The 19,761-nt window shown below is 42.3% G+C and overlaps 1 protein-coding gene across 1 annotated transcript in view; it reads left to right on the forward strand.

Moving 5' to 3' along the window:
- The first annotated feature begins 5,957 nt into the window (after nucleotides 1-5,957).
- The window catches only part of LOC135720639 (double C2-like domain-containing protein alpha), a 59,552-nt gene continuing 45,748 nt past the window's right edge, over nucleotides 5,958-19,761 (forward strand). The window contains exons 1-3 of the mRNA XM_065242838.2: nucleotides 5,958-6,052; nucleotides 15,950-16,266; nucleotides 17,662-17,741. Coding sequence (XP_065098910.1) covers nucleotides 15,954-16,266; nucleotides 17,662-17,741 — 393 coding nt within the window. The 5' untranslated portion in view covers nucleotides 5,958-6,052; nucleotides 15,950-15,953. The remainder of the gene's footprint in view (nucleotides 6,053-15,949; nucleotides 16,267-17,661; nucleotides 17,742-19,761) is intronic.

A 19,761-nucleotide genomic window follows, 5' to 3' on the forward strand; every position in this document is an offset into this window, starting at 1 on the left:
TTAAAGTTAAATTGATAAATCCACATCCTTGGGTTCATTTCCTGCCATCCCTGACATAACGAACAGGTCAACACAGAACCCAGCAGTCCAAGATGGACACATCCCTGTCCGTCCAACGGGCCATCCAGGTCCATGTCCAGAGGGAGGCTGATGTTGAGACCTTCGCCTTTGACTTTTTGAAGGCAGCGAGGAGCTCCAGCTTTGAAGAAGCAGAGCTGAAAGTCATATTCAACAGCTGCCTTGATGAGCCCCTCAAACCCAGTGAGCAAAGGATGCTGAGACCCCTGACATGGTAAACTACCTGATGAACCGACCTGAGCCCAGGGTCTCAGCCAAGGTGACATCCCCAGCCCCAATGTCCTTGACCCCGGAGGGCCATGTCATGGGAGTGGTGATGCGGGAGGGTCCGGCAAGCGAAGGACCTCATGGGAGTCGGCGTCCGAGGGGTCCTTCATGGAGCCTGCCGCTCCCACCGTGGCTTCCAACTCTTCTGCCACACTCTCTGCACCGCATCCAAGGAAGAAAAAGCTGGCTGCAGCTTCCTCTGGCTTGTCTTCACTGCTGCTTACTGCTACCACCCTGGTCTCTGCAGTCAACCCAGCCCGCGCAGCCGACCCAACCCGCGCAGCCGAACCAGTCAGCGCAGCCCCAGACTCTGTCTTGTTGTCTGTCCTGTCAGCACAGCCTGCGGCTACTTTCCCAGTCTCGACTCTCCAGCCCGCTGCAGCTGTCCCTGTCTCATCTCCACTGCAGGCCACAGCGCCCCCTGTCTTGTCTCTGCTGCCGGCCGCAGCATCCCCTGTGGTGTTCCCTGTTTCACCCCTTGTCTCCCCATCTGCCTCCATAATCTTCCCTGAACTCTTCCTCTTACCCTCTGAGTTCTGGCTCACCCCCGCTGTCTCCCTTGCCTGCTCCTGTCTCGTCCTGGAACCCTGGCTTGTCCCCTTATGTGTCCCCTGTCATCCCTGCCTCAGCCCTGCCACAGTTTGTCCCTTTTGGACCTGCCTCTCCTAAACACCCTGTAAAACCTGCCCAGACTCCCAGCTCCCGACCTGATCCTGCACCTACTCAACCTATATCAAGTAAAGTGTTATTTGTTTGTTGTGAAATTTAGTCTAGTTTTGTAACAGTCTAGTGTTTTACATGTCATTATTTTATTGTCTTGTTTGCCCCATCGTGGGTTTTTGTTTTCCTGTTTGTTTTGTCTATTAAAGTTTAATTGTTACATCCACGTCTGCGATAGGGGTTGCAGGAAACAAACCCAGACATTTGGAAGCTGTTGCTCCCATAGATCAAAGAGAATTAAGGTAAAATTAAGGTAAAATCTTGTCTACATCACCAATCCCAGGACTGTTGCCTACAATTGGTGTGTTTGTTGTAGTCCAAGAAAAGAGATTATGTTGGAGACGAAAACTTGCATCATCGTTTACTTTTGTGTTTGTACCTTTTGCATATCGTTAACATGCACTAACATACACTTACACCCCAAACAAAATGTAAAACCGTGAATCGGACCATAGGTGCCATTTAAACTCAAATTTAACTGCTTTATACTCTGACATTGGGGCTTAAGCCCAGAGTATAACATTTTTTTTTTATGTGTACATGAGCGTGCATGCACAGTGGAATGCACAGCCTCGCAAAGTATAGATTATTTGACTTGTTTGTGTACGCGCATGCACATTGAGACTAATTGCAATGCCTCTTCTGACCTACAATCTACAAATTCCTGTATTTGCATAAGCAACCCAAAGTACTTAAAGGTGCAATTTGTAAGATATTTGCAGTAAAATGTCCAAAAACCACTAAGCCAGTGTTATATATTTTGTCCAGCTGATTACTATCAATATCTGTAATGTTTTCAACTACTTGTAAATCATGAGAAAATTTCCATTCAAAACATTGACATGGGGCTGTGTAGTCTCCTGTCAATGACATTAATATCCATGTGACCCTTTGTCACCGCCTTTACTGACGTAAAAACGACATGACAACGGTGGTCGAGTTCGAAAAAATAAAATGGCGGCCAAGGAAGCGACTGGAGCACAAATTTAGTGTAAATAAACATATATTTTCACTTTTTATACATTTTAATTGCATTTCTAGGGGTTGCTATTATTGCTATTGGGTGAGTTGCTATTATATTGATCACAACATTAGTGTGTAGATTGTAATCAGCGCGTCTGCACATCAAGATTTGTACAGCAATATAAATGGTCATTTCAAGACACTTCACAATAAGATTTGTACTGCCAATACATTATGTGAAAAATCATTGTAGATTGTAAGTTGAAAACTTAATTCTGTGCTGTGTTAACCATCGAATTTGGACTAATACTGTAATATCTATGACTAACAATTTCGTTTTGAACATCACATATAAACTTACATTCTGAAATAAATGATGTCATTAAACGCAAAATTTATAAGACTTGATTACCTTATCAGTCAACGTGATTTCTCGTTCGCGTCTGATTGATGGCCATCAGCGGTTGAGTTAAAGACTACAAATCCCATAATTCCACACTGCTTCAGAGCGTCATTAAACAACGTCATTGTTATTGATTTGATCTGGCGCCATCTAGCAGCACAGATAATACAAATTGCATCTTTAAGGTCATAAAATACCTTAAAATTTGGAGGTAAATAATCCTTCAAGTATTCATTGTTGGCTGTTTAATCATCTTGTTTTCCCTGATAACACTTATCATTAAGCCCTACTGAACTATAGTTAAAAAACTATGCTGGTGTCACCATGTTACTGCCATTTTTTAGTTGAATTATGTATTTTACCCTAAAATACAGTTTAAATACCATTCTACATGAATGTTAGCAATCAGTACAAGTGTAATACTGTGTCATTGTATTACAGAAGCCACATGTCTATTCTGTCGATATAGAATGCCTTAGCATATTTAGTACAGGAAACACTGAAAAAAACAGCATACCAGCAAGACCAGCATATGTTGTGTTTTGGTGCTGGTTTGCTAGTGAACACCAGCTAAACCAGCATCAAACCAGCATCAGCACCAGCATTAGCACCAGCTAAACCAGCATTAGCACCAGCATCCCATGCTGGTCATACCAGCATATGTTGTGTTATGGTGCTGGTATGCTGTGACCACCAGCTAAACCAGCATAGACCAGCATAATTCCCATGCTGGTTTGATGCTGTTTTTTTCAGCAGGGCACACACACACACACACACACGCACGCACGCACGCCCGCACGCACGCACGCACGCACGCACGCACACACACACACACACACACACACACACACAAACACAACAAAACAAAAGCTTATAAACTGTTTGCCAATGACATGCACACAGTCCCTATTTTAACTCAAAAACAGCTGTGTTATTCACTATATTGTTTCCTCTGATCCTCAGGCTAGTTGCTAGGTAACGCTAAGGAGCCTTAAAAAAAACTGGTATCATGACAATGGATTTTGCGTGTATAAGGTGGATTCAAATTTGTTCATACTGGGAAGCACAGCTGAAAATGTCCTTTACAGAAATATATACTGTCGTGGTACCATTACTAAACACTAAACATGGCTTAATGCATTAACATAGAGAGATAAGTTTCGATATTAGATATGTGGCGTGAACAGTTTCCAACTCCCTATTTCCAGCAGATTCATTACGATACTCCACCAGATCTATTCAACTGGAACCAGCTTCTGGAACCACCATTTGAATCTCTCCATCATAAGTGTGTGTGCTCACCTGGTAAACAGAAAACATCATCATAATTTATTATCAGTTACCATTACAAAGATTACAAATAACTTATTTTCTCACCTTCCTTCATTCATTCATTCAACTCATCTGTTGTTCAATAAATATGCCTGTGTGGTTGAATTACGCTCTGTCTCAGCATGTGGTATGCCAATACTACATACACAGATATAAATGAATCTTATTGGTTCAATTATATTTAATGTTTCAAAGAGAGCCATCATTGGTCCCCAATTATGTATCTTTTATAAACATACCTTAAGCCTGGAATACACTGCAGGATTTTTGCCCTCCTATAAGATCTGTAAGATCTGTAAAGACCTTATCAGAATGTACGATGATGACATGGAAGCTTCGGCGGCTGCGTCACACGTTAGCGCAACGTCACCAGCATGCTCTTGTGGTAAAAAAATACAAGTATGCAGATTGTAGCAGTAAACACACTGTGCGGTGATCATGCAGAATTTCTGACACTGTCAGAAAACGATCGTAGGCTATCTTTGGACGCCAGACCGGGAAAACGGCCGTCTTTGAACCTCTCACATTGTACGACATAGGACCACCGATGAAGAGCCACAATCACAAAAATCGCGACGATTGTTTCACGATGGCAATCTTTCGTCTGGGACAGCCAATAATCTTGCAGTGTATCCCGGGCTTTAGAAATGTTACAGATGTGTTGTCTAAGACAAATCTATGTCCCTGGCATATTTTAAGATCTGTCAGTGCAAGTTATTTTCATTTGAGACAGCTCAAGCATGAGTCTAGGGCTAGCCTTAAGCCTTGTCTGTGAAACCGTGGGTTAATGTTTTAGCAGAATGTGTGACAGACTAACACAAGACATAAACTGCTGAATAAGCAATTAATGAAGACATAAACATTAATTGTAGTTCTAAACATAGGTTCAAGAGGAGCCTAAATATTCAGGTCTGTCAATCATCATCATGGGGGTATATAAGGCAGCCTTCAGGCCTCAGGGTCTAGCTACAATTATTCCGGCATCCCTCCTTCTCCCCATCTCCTCCTTCAATGCTCTTTTTCTTCCTCTGTGCAGTTCTGTTGCTACGGGGGGTTGAACTTGGGGCTGGAGCCCAGGCCTCAGGTTCGCTCTCTCTGAAGGTTCAGAGCTCAGCTGCAGAGCTCCCTTCGAGGACAACAAGCCAAGTTTGTTTACCATTAATCATTAAGATCTAAATGTGCAGGCAAACTATTGAAATGACAATTAAGGAAAACATTTCCACATTGTTGGAGTTGAGCTTCCCACCCTCTAGGGCATCTACACAGGCGGTGTGTGAAGAAAGCCAGGAAGAATATCTGGCTTTCCTGGATGGAAGCAGCATCAGCTAACCTTCCTATGGACTGCTTTCTCTGCTGCCCTCAGGTAGACATCTCCACAGCATCCGGTCCCGCATGAGCCAGTTGAGGGACAGTTTCTTTCCTTAGTCCATCAGACTCCTAAGCAGACAGAGGTGCATTTCCCAATAGCAACTTTGGTCGCAAATTCTATCATTATCAATAGTGTTCAATACCATACTTAGCTAACAATGCTTTTGAGAAACATCCCCCAGAACTGATAATCACGCATATCCCACACCATTTATTGCACTCTACTCCACGCCATAACACAATTCTGCACTGTTCAGAGGATGCTCATAAGAATTTCAGTCACCACAGCACTTCTGCTGCTGCTGCTGTTGGTGATGTGACAATAAATCTGGTTTTATTTGAGGCAGATCAACTGAATATGTCTATATGCAGTAAAACAGAGAACAATGAAGAGAAAAACAGCTCAATTAAACTGTCGCACTTGTTCTAGGAATAGCACACTGTTGTCTGGTATGGAGTGATAAGTCGTTCCTATAATTAGAGAGGCTGAGAGAGAGAGAGAGAGAGAGAGAGAGAGAGAGGGGAGAGAGAGAGAGTGTGTGTGTGTGTGTGTTTGTATATTTTTGCATTTTGCATACAGTACATGTTATGTCATGTAAAGTCTGACATATGAATATTGGTGTTAAACTATTTGCCACTCACAGCTCCTAAAGGAATACAAATATTTTGCTTTTCTGGATTTGCTTACAATTTCTACATTTCTCTGTTTAGAAATGGATAAAGACTAGGTCTCTCTCTCTCTCTCTCTCTCTCTCTCTCTCTCTCTCTCTCTCTCTCTCTCTCTCTGTTTCTTAACCTCTGATTTTTTATTTATCTCTCTGGTCTTCTGCCCTTTCAGACAGTTTAGTCACGTCTCTGTTGTGGAATTCACTATTTTTTTCATAACAAATCCCTGTGGTAAGACATTTTATACTATTCAAGGTAATTCCTGCTGGCATTTTATCATCTTTCTCTGCATTATGTATTTTTTATTTATACTTTATTTTTTTATTTATTGTTTAATTATATTTGTTATTATATTAAGTAATTATTTAGTTATTACTCATTATTTTACATGTGACTTAATATTTTACTTATTGGTTTGTTTTTATTTGCAGATAATTCTTTATATATACAAATTTCTGATGTGAGCATGGTTATATCCATTGCTGTGAGGCTGTTTTTCATTCTTTCTCTCAACACAATCAAGCTCAAATACACACGTTTCCAGCTGTCAGATTGCTATATTTCTCTAATTGTAATGAGTGGAATCTGAAAAACAAAATGCTTAATTCAGAATGTATATAGTAAAATTTAGATATGTAATAAATTCAGTTAATGCATGTAAAACTACAATCCTACAGACACTTATTTTTACAATTTATAATATAATACATGATTTTACATGAAGTCTGATTTTGTGTCAGAGAATAAGTTAGGAAAATATGTTTATATTTTCTTTGTATAATGCTCCATTCCTAGCTACACTGTGAAAAAAACTTGGTTGTTTTTAACCTATGATTAGTAAATATTGGACAGAACACACTGTTGGGTTATAAATGATCCAATGCTGTGCTGTTTTAACCCAATGCTGTGTTGTTTCAACCTATCTGCAAACCATAAACCATTGAGCATTGGGTAATTTTTAACCCAGCTGTGTGTTCTGTCCAATTTTACCAGCATAGGTTACCAACAACTCATTTTTAGAGTGTATGTTCTGATTGTTGTTTTGAGTTTACACTGTCCTCTCCTAGACCGTTACTGAACTGCTGTACTGCTATTACTGGAAGTAGCTGCCCGTAGGTTTTGTTGTTAAGTGTACTGATTTAAAATGACTGATGTCAAAGTGTGTGTGTGTGTGTGTGTGTGTGTGTGTGTGTGTGTGTGTGTGTGTGTGTGCGTGCGTGCGTGCGTGCGTGCGAACGTGCGTGAGTGTGTGTGTGTGTGTGAGTGTGTGTGTGTGTGTGTGTGTGGTATGTGTTCTTATTGGGAATTAATCAATTGGAACTATTGTAAATAAGAATAAGAATATTCCAAGAATCAAATTGTATTGTCCAGAATTAAAATCCTACTTAGTTTTTTTTTATTACTTAAATCACACTATTTATTGTGATTATTTATATTTTGGTGAGATACAAGCCTGACCTGGGTCATATTGATCACATTTGCTGTGTTCACTTATCTATAATTACACACTAAAACCTATAACTACAATGTAGTTAATAATTTTACAAAATCAACCTTATTTGATTATTAAATAAAAGTAATGTGGTAGTTGGCTTCATCAGACACACGTGTTACGAATCTGGCCCAAAGTTAACTTCCGGTCTGTGCTTGTTCAACGGTCTGGCTAGTGACCAAACTGACCTCTAGAACAAATACCCTGTGGAAAATAAAAAAAAACGAGCATGGATCGCCATTCTGTGGATTTTGTAGCCAGGCAAGAATCTGTAGCTGACATCAAATACATTCATTTTTCACAGTAACGTTAGGTTAGTGTAATGGTTGAAATGCTTAAGCTAAAATAACTGGTGATTTATTTAGCTTGTTATCAGAAATAATCTGCAGAGGGACTCAATTGCTGATTTACTGATTAATAAGAAAGGCAAGGCACGAAGAAAGAATGCATTTAAATAATTTTAATTGTTCTTTGATATCAACATAGAAGGCATGTAACTTTATTATGTGCAAAAATTATCCAGAAATGTTTTACATGTCCATTTACAACCCTAGGATTTGTCCTTTGAGTGAAATGGTCTATTTTTGGCCTATTTGGAAGGGTCATGAAAAATTATGTTGAGCTCTGCTCTGATTGCTCTGCTCTGAGGCTCATGCCAGTATCTTACATTAGTAAACAGACCTTATATTTTGAGCATGTATCAGACGAAAATACAGATTTTGAGGAACAACTAATTGTTTGGAAATTGTTAATGGGCATTTCTGAGTGGTAAGTTTGTGTTTTTCCCAGTATGGACCTGCAAAATGTAACTGTAACATCAATAGTAGAACTGCAGCCTAAACTAGCATATAGCATTAATTAGCATATAGTGTAACTCGGCAGTCACAACTTGTTTTTAGCTTTTTACAAATTTGTAATTAATTTAATGTGTCATTAAATGTTAATGTTGCGTCACAGCTGGTGTTGAGATTGGCCTGTTTTCCAGCTGCCTGTTGCATGCACAAAGTTTACATAAAAATAAGGAAACATGCGTTTAATGCTCACGATATGTCATTATCATGTACAGAGATAGTATTATTTATCTATGCCTACTAAGTAAATACAGTTTTTTTTATTCTATGGCAACCTGGGAAAACACAACAAACTAGACACAAGACTAGACTATGACATAGGGCTGTGCAAAAAATCGCCTGCTATTCTCATGCGTGTCAGGAAAAACTTCGGAGTCAAGTGCAAGTTAACAAAGTTTATTGAGAAAAATAGAGAATAAGAGAGCTGGAGTGCAAAGTCACTGGTTAGATCCACACACGGCAAACACCCTCGACTCACTCTGGATGTAATCACTACTGAGGGAATGATGCACGCCCAACAGTAGGAGAGAGTGAGTCGGCACTACAAGATAGTCCAATACAGATCTGAAGAGAGAGAGAGAGCCACCCACGCGCTCCGTCGAGAATACCAGCACAGTCACCACACGCAACAGAGGGATGAATCACGCCGCCCTGGAGGTGGATGACAGGCGGAGATGGAAGGTGGAAAATCCAAAGTTCTCAGACGGAGTAATCCACTGTGGAATCCTGATGTAGATGAAGCCACCCGGAAGTAACTGGTAACCGCCTAATAACGAAGCGAACCAGCCGTCCCGAGAGACAAACAGTCAACAGAGTCAATGTAATCCACAATGGTGAAATAGTATAATCCACTCACGGGTGATGATGCAAGCCGATGGGAAACAGAGACAGCTGGTGTACCGCCTAATAACGAAGCGAACCAGCTGTTCCGAGAGACAAACAAAGTCAATAAGTTCCAGTAATCCACAAGTGAGCGGTCCGGGCGAAGACGAGCCTCCTGATGCCGTAATCAAAAACCTGGGGTAACTAGAGAAAGAAACAAGGAAACGACCGACAAGACAAGGCAGAGCAGCAAGACTGTGATCAAACAAATGAGCGCGCAACGAAAGACAGGACTACGTGCAATATAAAGGAAAAGGTAAACGAGACACCACCGGTGAACAATTACCGAAACGAGAGGGCGGAGTTAGTGAACACACAAGGAACCGGCACCACAGGTAAACAAACACACACACACATACCCCACACACAGCCATCGATCACCCAGCAGTCATGACAGTAGCCCCCCCTCCATGACCGGCACCAGACGGACCGGGAGACTCACCCTGTCGCCGACGGAGGTCCTCGATCAACCCAGGATCCAGTATATCCCGAGCCGGAACCCAGCTCCTCTCATCCAGACCGTATCCTTCCCAATCCACTAAATACTGAAATCCTCTGCCCCTGCGGCGGGAATCTAGTAACCTCTTAACAGTATAGACAGGGGCACCATCCACTAGACGAGGGGCGGGGGGATTAGGGGCAGAGACAGGAGGATTATAGCGAGCAAACATCACAGGTTTAACCTTGGATACATGAAAAACAGGGTGAACCCGACCAAGAGAAAGGGGTAACTTAAGCTTTACCGTCACCGGATTAATGACCTTAGAAATGTTGTATGGCCCAATGAATCTCGGAGCCAGCTTACGAGAAGGCTCACGGAGAGACAGATCCTTGGTAGAAAGCCATACCCTTTGACCACAAACGTAATGGGGTGGAAGTCGCCGATGACGGTCAGCCGCAGCTTTGGTTCGTCTGGAATTAGATAATGACAGTGTCTTAGCTCTCCTCCAAGTGCGTCTGCACCTGCGCACGAAAGCTAACGCAGACGGAACCGCTGCCTCGGGCTCCTGTGATGGAAACAGGGGAGGTTGATAACCATTGGAAAGCTCAAACGGGGACAAATTGGTAGAGATAACGGGAAGAGACTTATGAGAATACTCAACAAAATCAAGGGCTATATGAGACCAGGGGCGGGAGGGCACGGGCAAAGATTTAAGCAGACCAGCGGGTGGTAAATTAGATGCTTTGTTACGAGCACAAACCGAACAGGCTAATACAAACTGTCTGACGTCTGTGGACATAGAAGGGCACCAAAAACGCTGACAGACGGCAGCCAACGTTCTCCGAATACCTGGATGGCCGACAAACTTGGACTCGTGACCCCCCCCGGATGACATCGGAACGTAACCGCTCAGGAACCCATAGGCGACCCGCTGGACACCCCTCCGGAACTTCCCCCTCCCGACCGGCCTCTCTCACCCGCTGTTCGATTCCCCATACGAGGGCACCGACCACTCTCCCCTCCGGGAGAATGGTTTCAGTCCGCTCTGAATCAGACTTCTCGAACAGACGGGAGAGAGCATCAGGTTTCGTATTCTTCGAGCCAGGCCGGTACGAGAGAGTGAAGTTAAAACGATCAAAGAAGAGTGCCCAACGAGCCTGCCTAGATGTTAGTCTTCTGGCCGAACGGATATACTCAAGATTCTTATGATCCGTCCAGACCAGAAAGGGCTCCGAGGTTCCCTCCAACCAGTGACGTCATTCGCCCAAAGCGAGTCTAACCGCCAACAGCTCCCGATTTCCTATGTCGTAATTACGTTCAGCTGGGTTTAACCGGTGAGAGAAAAAAGCACACGGATGTACTTTCCCATCAATAGACGATCGCTGAGATAAAACGGCGCCTACCCCGACATCAGATGCATCCACTTCCACAATAAATTGTTTAGCCGGATCGGGAATAGAGAGGACAGGCGCAGAGATGAACCGGGACTTTAACGCATCAAAGGCCTCCTGAGCCCCTCTATTCCAACGGAAACATACGTTAGGTGAAGTGAGAGCGGTAAGAAGTTTAGCGATCTGACCAAAATTTCTGATGAAACGCCGATAAAAATTGGCGAACCCCAGAAATCGCTGAAGCTCTTTCCGAGTGTCGGGTACTGGCCAATCGGCAACCGTCTTAACTTTAGCGGGATCGGGACGAATCTCTCCCTCGGCAATAAAAAAACCCAGAAAAGAGACCGACTTCCTGTGGAACTCGCACTTCTCCGCCTTAACGAATAGTTGATTCTCTAAAAGCCGTTGTAAAACCATGCGAACGTGCTGAGTGTGTATCTGCATGGAGGGAGAAAAGATGAGAATGTCATCGAGATACACAAAGACAAATCTGTTAATCATGTCACCCAGCACTTCATCGACCATGGTCTGAAAGACAGCCGGAGCGTTACAAAGACCGAACGGCAGAACGGAATATTCCCAGTGTCCCGAGGGTGTATTAAAGGCTGTCTTCCACTCATCGCCCTCTTTAATACGTACCAAGTGATAGGCGTTGCGCAGATCTAGCTTGGTAAATACGCGCGCTCCCTGTATCAACTCGAATGCTGATGACATTAATGGCAAGGGGTACTTATTCTTAACAGTGATGTCATTCAGCCCTCGATAATCAATGCACGGACGAAGAGACCCGTCTTTCTTCTTAACAAAGAAAAATCCAGCACCAGCTGGAGACGAGGAGCGGCGAATGAGACCGGCTTTAAGAGCGTCATTAATGTATTTGTCCATAGCCTCTCTTTCTGGTTTAGATAGGGAAAATATACGACCCTTAGGCGGAGAAGTGTTGGGAAATAGTTTGATTTCGCAATCATACGACCGATGAGGAGGCAGAGAAGTGGCCCGGGATTTACTGAAAACCTGATACAGATCCGAGTACTCCGCCGGGACCCCTGAGAGATCGACAGCCGGAACCTGCGAAACCGAACAAGAGACAAGAGAAGGAGCAGGACCAAGACAAGAAACATAACACGAAGACTTCCAGGATAACACAACATTGTTCTGCCAATCAACGTGAGGATTATGTTTGGATAACCAGTCATGACCTAAAAAGAGTCCTCTAAGACAGAGGTCCCCAACCACCGGGTCACGACCCAGTACTGGGTCGTGGACAAGTTTCCACCGGGTCGCAAGAACGTCCCGAAAAAATGTGTATAATAATAGCCACTTAATAGCTTAATCGGATATTTTGTACTGTAAGAGCCGACTTCAAATAATATCAATCATTTCCACTTTTGAACAGAGCCGCGCTCTCTCTCTTTTTCTCCGCCTCTCTCTCTCTACCAGCGCATCAGCGATCACATTGCTGTCATTAGAGTTTGAGCATACAGTACTTCTTAAACACAATCGATCAAAGAATTGCGGAGGTATGACTTTATGAATCATTTGCAAATGTACGTCGCAATGATGTACATATGCGGAGACGTTCAAATGTGTGACAGCACAAATGACTGAAAAGTAATTATTTTATTCTTCTTTAAAACAACTTCAGAATTATCCATCGATCGTAGCACCATGATCAAAATAAACTATTAGGCTAATAATATTTTAACAGCTACACTTTAACGTAGGTTTGAAAGGAACCTAAACTTGTCAATCATCATTAATCATGGTAAACGTGAGTCTCCGTGCCTCTGCGCCCGCAGCCGCAATTCTTCTGGCATCTCTCTTCCTTCACTGCATTTTTCTTCTCTTCTGTTACTTGGAATTGGGTCTCGAGCCCGACCAAGATTTGAGCTGCCTTCAAGAACAGCAAGCCAAGTTCGTTTAGGTTCCATTAAATATTAAGACTAAATGGGCAGGCAAACTAGTAAAAACAATGAAAGTAAAAAACAATCCGCCAAAATATGGTTTTACACGTCTATAGAAAATATACTATAGCCTAAATAAAGCAATTATTAATTTTCCTAATGCATGGTTTACTTTACTTCCATTTAAAACTTAAATTTCGAAAAGGAGGATTTTCAGCACGTTTGAACAGCAACTCAACTACCCCCCCCCCCCATCTCACCCCCCGGTCCGCGAATTTTTTTTAAAGCTGAAACCGGTCCGTGGTGAAAAAAAGGTTGGGGACCCCTGCTCTAAGATGTAAAATTCAATCTCCTCACTATGATTGCCAGAAACAAAAAAACTCACAGGGGGTGTGCAGTGCGTGATCACAGCCATATGCTGGCCCTTCAATGTCCAGGCAGACAAAGGAGAGGAAAGAGGGATGAATGAAATACCCCAAGACTTGGCCAACCCAGCATCCAAAAGACACGCCTCCGCACCGGAATCCAGCAACGCCTGTGAATGGAAAGAATTAATAATAACAGGGAGAGTGGTGCTGCTTACGGGAGATTTAAATGATGATGCGCCCACCGAGACTCCCAAGTTCATCGGCGGGCGTGAGCTTTTACTGGACAGGTAGCCGCCAAGTGCCCCGGCATGCCACAATACAAGCAGAGACCATTAGATAGGCGACGACTTCTCTCACCAGCAGAGATACGAAACTTGCCCAACTGCATAGGCTCCTCGGTGGGCATTTCTGAAGCGGTCTCCCCTGGTTCCGACATCAGATGGCGAAATGAGCGACGCAGATCTCTCTGCCGATGGCGAGACTCAACCCTCAGAGCCAGATCGATGGCGGCTTCCAGTGACGTGGGTGGCTCCCTCAGTGCAATCTCGTCTTGAATCGCCGGTGTAAGACCCTCGAGAAATTGAGCTCTTAATGCCACGTCGTTCCAGTTGCAGCAAATAGCGAGAGTCTTAAATCTGATGGCAAAGTCAGTAACAGAGTCATTACGTTGCCGTAATCTCACCAATTCAGCCGCTGCCATGTCTCCCTTGAGTGAACGATCAAATAATTTCAACATCTCCTCCTCAAGAGCCTCGAATGATAACGTAAATGGAGCCTTAGCCCCCCAGGCAGCCATACCCCAGTCTCTCGCTCTTCCCGTGAGTAACGTCAGAACATAGGCCACCTTGGAAGTCGATGAAGAAAAGCGACGGGGTTGGAGCGCGAAGACGAGAGAGCACTGTTGCAAAAAGGATCGGCAGGTGTTAGGATCGCCGTTGTAGGTAGGAGGTGTTGCCGTGTGTGGCTCCCGTTCAGTCGAAACGACTCCTCCGGATGTAGCTGGAGGTTCACGGTGAGGAGCCACTTGGTCCAACCGATTACGAAGCTCCTTACGCTGCTCAGACAAAATGTTGAAGTCTCTGGCCGCAGCAGTCAATAATGAGGAATGTTGTTCAATGACCGCCCCCTGCTGGTGAAGGGGGGTCTGCACCTCCAGACTCTCCAAACTTGCTGACTCCATTGGTGGCGCGCTCATCTGTCAGGAAAAACTTCGGAGTCAAGTACAAGTTAACAAAGTTTATTGAGAAAAATAGAGAATAAGAGAGCTGGAGTGCAAAGTCACTGGTTAGATCCACACACGGCAAACACCCTCGACTCACTCTGGATGTAATCACTACTGAGGGAATGATGCACGCCCAACAGTAGGAGAGAGTGAGTCGGCACTACAAGATAGTCCAATACAGATCTGAAGAGAGAGAGCCACCCACGCGCTCCGTCGATAATACCAGCACAGTCACCACACGCAACAGAGGGATGAATCACGCCGCCCTGGAGGTGGATGACAGGCGGAGATGGAAGGTGGAAAATCCAAAGTTCTCAGACGGAGTAATCCACTGTGGAATCCTGATGTAGATGAAGCCACCCGGAAGTAACTGGTAACCGCCTAATAACGAAGCGAACCAGCTGTTCCGAGAGACAAACAAAGTCAATAAGTTCCAGTAATCCACAAACGAGCGGTCCGGGCGAAGACGAGCCTCCGGATGCCGTAATCCAAAACCTGGGGTAACTAGAGAAAGAAACAAGGAAACGACCGACAAGACAAGGCAGAGCAGCAAGACTGTGATCAAACAAATGAGCGCGCAACGAAAGACAGGACTACGTGCAATATAAAGGAAAAGGTAAACGAGACACCACCGGTGAACAATTACCGAAACGAGAGGGCGGAGTTAGTGAACACACGAGGAACCGGCACCACAGGTAAACAAACACACACACACATACCCCACACACAGCCATCGATCACCCAGCAGTCATGACAATACGTGTTTCATCAGTAATGCCGGTTTGGTGATTAGTATTAAATCGCAATCAGCTGCTTTCAGATGGAGCGGCATTTATTATACAGAGCCGTAGTTCACAGAAATGTTAGGCAAAATCGGGTTCATAATAGAGGAAAATCTATGCGATTTTGTCTAGCTTCTCTGTGAACCATGGGTCTGTGTAATAAATGCCACTCTATCGCCGCATTCAGCCAGCCAGCGATGTTATCGCTGCTCATCGCCTGCCGCTGGTGGTTGATGTCGCTTGTGGGCGTTCCCACTTCTGGTTGCGTAGTAGTGTGACGTTACCCCATGTTGTAAACAACAAATCAGTGCTCCACTTACTTCACTCCCATTGGTAGTCGCTCGTGAAACTCGCTGCTAATTTGCATAAAGTTAAACTTTTCTCAACTTTTGTTGCGCGACTCCGTCGCTAATCGCGCCTACATTCTGTCGCCAACGGTCACGTTCGCTCGTGTCGCCGGAAGTCGCCCAGTTTCCATTGAAATGAATGAGATCACATTGCTCTCCTACTGCTTGTCGTTGGCTGTCTGAATGGGGTGTATCTGAAAGTTACTTCTAATCACAGAACCGGCTTTACTGATGAAACATGCATGAGAATCGCAGGCGATTTTTTGCACAGCCCTACTATGACACAACCAATAAATGCCCTTTTTTTGTTTTTTTTCTTCAACTTTTTATGAAATTCTTAATTTTTAACAAAGATGTTTTTTGTATGTTGACATGTTTTATAGCTTATTTTGCCTAAATCTGATAAAAAAAGCACAGTTGATATCTACAAGCACAGTTGATAACATTTAATAACATGTTTGTGTTCCTCAGCTAGATGACAGTACCAAAAGGAAAGCGAATGGCAATCTCAATTCAAGAGAACATGGCAATAAACGTCTGTCCTGGCCCAATTCAACCCATCCGTCAAATATCTGCATACTTTCCCCGAGTCTCGACGACATCCAACCTCACTGACTCACTGTTGTCAAACCCATCCGGGTGTCCCTCAGGTGCTGTTGGAGAGACAGCACATGAAGGGCTGTTGTCTCCACCCTCAGTAGGACCAGCTGGAAGCGGAGGCACGCTTTCAGCAATGAGTAGTATGGACACATCTATAGAGGTCGACAGCTGTGACAGTGATGACAACAGTAGGTCAAAAGAGCTGCCACATAACAACAGATATAATAACAAACTGAAAAGTTGATGTATTTACATTCCAGATGTTACAAGCATATGTAAGCTATGGTAGAAATCTATCTTACAAAGCAAGGTCAGAGTAAAACAATTAGAGCTGCACTTTAAGTTTTTAATTTGACAAAACCGAAACAAACCCAATCCTATCTCTGTATTATCACAAAGCTCATTATAAACACTATAAACCTGTTTAGCACCTAAAAGGGCCATTCACATTATAAGAATAATGTCACTAGCAGTATATTACCGCTGAAAGTAGTGGAATTACAGTAACAGAATTAATTGTAATGCGTTATTTCCATCACTGTTTTTAACACAACTTGTGTTGTCCCTTTCATTTATTTTAACATGAAATAACGCCTTAAATGGCATGACACACACAATGTGTTAAAAATTAACACATTATTTTTTTTGCAGTGTACACTTTTTCACCTGCTTCTAGAAGCTCTCTCTCTCTCTCTCTCTCTCTCTCTCTCCCCACCCTCCTCTCTCCTCTTTGCACTGACAATTATCACACATAAGCATACTGTAATGTAAGATGGGAATTCACATTTTATAACTGTTTATCAATGCATTTCTGATGTTAAATCATTGTGAATTTCTATTCTGCCTGCATCAGAGCGTGCAGACTAGATCAGCGCGTAACATAAGCCATGCAGATAATATATCAGTTGATGCTATTTAACATTATACAACACATAACTATAAATATACACTTTCACAGTAATAAGGCATTGTTATAATGAACACTTTGAAAAATTTGTTTACAGTTGGCATTTAAAGCAGAATGCCACCACCTAGCAAACTGATAAATTTATTTTACAAATCGGAAAAGGTTCAAGGTTTTTGACAAAACATTTGTGGCTTGAGCCCCGGAGGTCACCCCCGATCTGCCCCTGGCCTAAGTGCATTGTATAGATGGACCCAATGTACCATTCGTATGTTGCACCAGACATCAAAATTCATCAGAGTAAGCAATTTTTTTTGTCTAATCCAGTTTAGCCTCACTTTCTAGATCTTAATGGCCCTCTGATGGTGTAACCCATCTGCTTCAAATTTATGTTTATTCAGACACGCTTCTATTTCAGTTGCTAAAGACTTTCTCTTAATTTGTAAGTCTTTGACCTCTGTTTAGTACTGTATATTTCCCTTTACTGATTTACATGGAATGCCATTGCGAATTGATTTGCCTTATGTATTATATCTTATCTGTAAGTTAGTTAGTATACACTTGCATGTAGATATTACCACAGAGCTACTTAGAGCAACATAAAACAACATAACTTTGATTTCATTTGATCTAATATTTTATTGATGCATTTATGTATGCTCTGGTTCATATGTGGCAGCTTCCTTGGGAACCCTGGAGTTTGAGCTGCTCTATGAGACGGCTACAAGTTCTCTTCATTGCACTGTCATTAGAGCCAAGGTAATGATATCTGAACTTACCTTTGATGTTTTGAGACTTCCTGCAGTTGTGGAAATTTAGGAAATACTGTTAAAAAAAAGATTTATCTCTTATATTTGTGTTTCTAAATTCCCAAGTATACACCAATAATTAGTTTCCAGTTGTCAATGTGGCCATTTTTATCATCTTGGCAAGTATGGATGGACTTTCTTGCAGTTCAAAACAGCCTATATGATATCTTAATACATGTCACTTAATACCAGTGTTGTGTGTAACGCGTTACAAAGTAACCTTGTGAATAGTCACAAGGTCCACACACATGACAGAGGCTCGTATCAGTCTGCAAAGAAATCATGGCAAGCAAGAAGCAGCTGACGCTAACTTTTGAGGGATGGAGGCATCTTAATTTTAATCAATGTTTTATCAACCAATTGCCTGATTTTAATAAATAAGAAATAAATTAAAGAAAACAATTCAGCTTCATATTTATGTTTAAATGAAATAATTTTTTTAAACATAAATATAAAACTAAATGGTTTTCTTTTATTTATTTCTTATTTATTAAATTCAAGCATGGTTGATAAAACATTGATTGAAATTAAGATACAATTAATACAAAACGAAATTCACTTTAGAGAAAGGTTTCTACGAAAACAAACTTAATATAAAGTGGTAAAAATCATGTCTACCCACTCCGTTTGAAGTTAATTTCGTTTTGTATTAATTGTATCTTAGCATAGTATCTCGGAAGATCGTGCTTGTTAAATAGCTCTGTGGCTATACTGCACTGAAGCGGCAGTTTAAAATATAAACCCAGAATTCAGCGAACGTCAAGATCAAGAAAACGGAAACAACAATCAGACAGAGACGCGGAATTTACATAATGTTACACAGACCATGTTTAAATTTCAATGTTTCTGCACAGAAATACCAACTTGTTCACTTTGTTTGGTATTAATAAGCTGCGCATTGGAGTGCTGGCCGTGGTGCTGAAGACGCGCTCGGACGGAGTACTGGTGGCGGCACAGATATTTACGTGCAACCTATTGGAAACTATTATTCGTTATTATATAATTACTATTCGTTATTTTACTTTATTACTTCCACTTAAGAAGAGTTCTGCACTTTTTATTTCAATATTTCTCTTTATATAAATACTATTTTGTACTTAAATCTATAATTTCATTATTTTACTAACCCAACTAACTCATCTGGGCTTTCCGATAGGTTGCACGTAAGGGGAAAAGTATAGCTTTCTTCCCCTTGAGAAGAGTTCTGCACTTTTAAACTTAATATATCTCTTTTCTTCTATTTAAAAGCTGTAATTTCGTTATTTTACTAACCCAACTAATGACTCCTCCACTTTCCAATAGATTGCACGTAGATCTGTGTATATGTGCCATCACGCGTCTTCAGCACCGCGGGGAGCAGCCAGCACTCCAATGTGCAGCTTATTAATACCAGACAAAGTTGGTATTTCTGTCCAGAAACATTGAAATTTATACATGGTCCGTGTAACTTAATTTAAATCCCGCGTCTTGGCCTTATTGTTTTTTTCTTGTTCTTGACGTTCGCTGAATTCTGGGTTTAAATTTTAAACTGCCGCTCCAGTGCAGTAGCCACAAAGCTATTTAACAATGAGCACAATCTCCAGAGACACTACAACATGCTACTAATAATTCATTAATAAGAGCTGTTTTCTTGTACACAATTAAATATTTTAAGATAAATGTACAGTGTTAAAACATGTAAAAAAGACAAGATTTTAACAATGTCAAGATCAAATGCCTGAGTAACAGGCAGGGCCGGCGCCACGAGGGGGCGTGAGGGGGCGTCGCCCCCTCACTGGCACTATCCCGCCCCCTCAGATCACCATTAATGTTGAATGGGATTTTAATGATAAAATGCGCTTTTTAAAAATCACGTTTGCCTTGTGTGTTGTCTTCCTAAAGGGAATTTTAAAGTCTAATTATTTAACAAAACAAAAAAACAAGTGTGCATGTATTCTACCGTCACACACGCCCACTCATGTATAGCCTAT

Source organism: Paramisgurnus dabryanus, chromosome 1 (genome assembly GCF_030506205.2).
Source record: "Paramisgurnus dabryanus chromosome 1, PD_genome_1.1, whole genome shotgun sequence".
In the NCBI taxonomy this organism is placed as follows: domain Eukaryota; kingdom Metazoa; phylum Chordata; class Actinopteri; order Cypriniformes; family Cobitidae; genus Paramisgurnus; species Paramisgurnus dabryanus.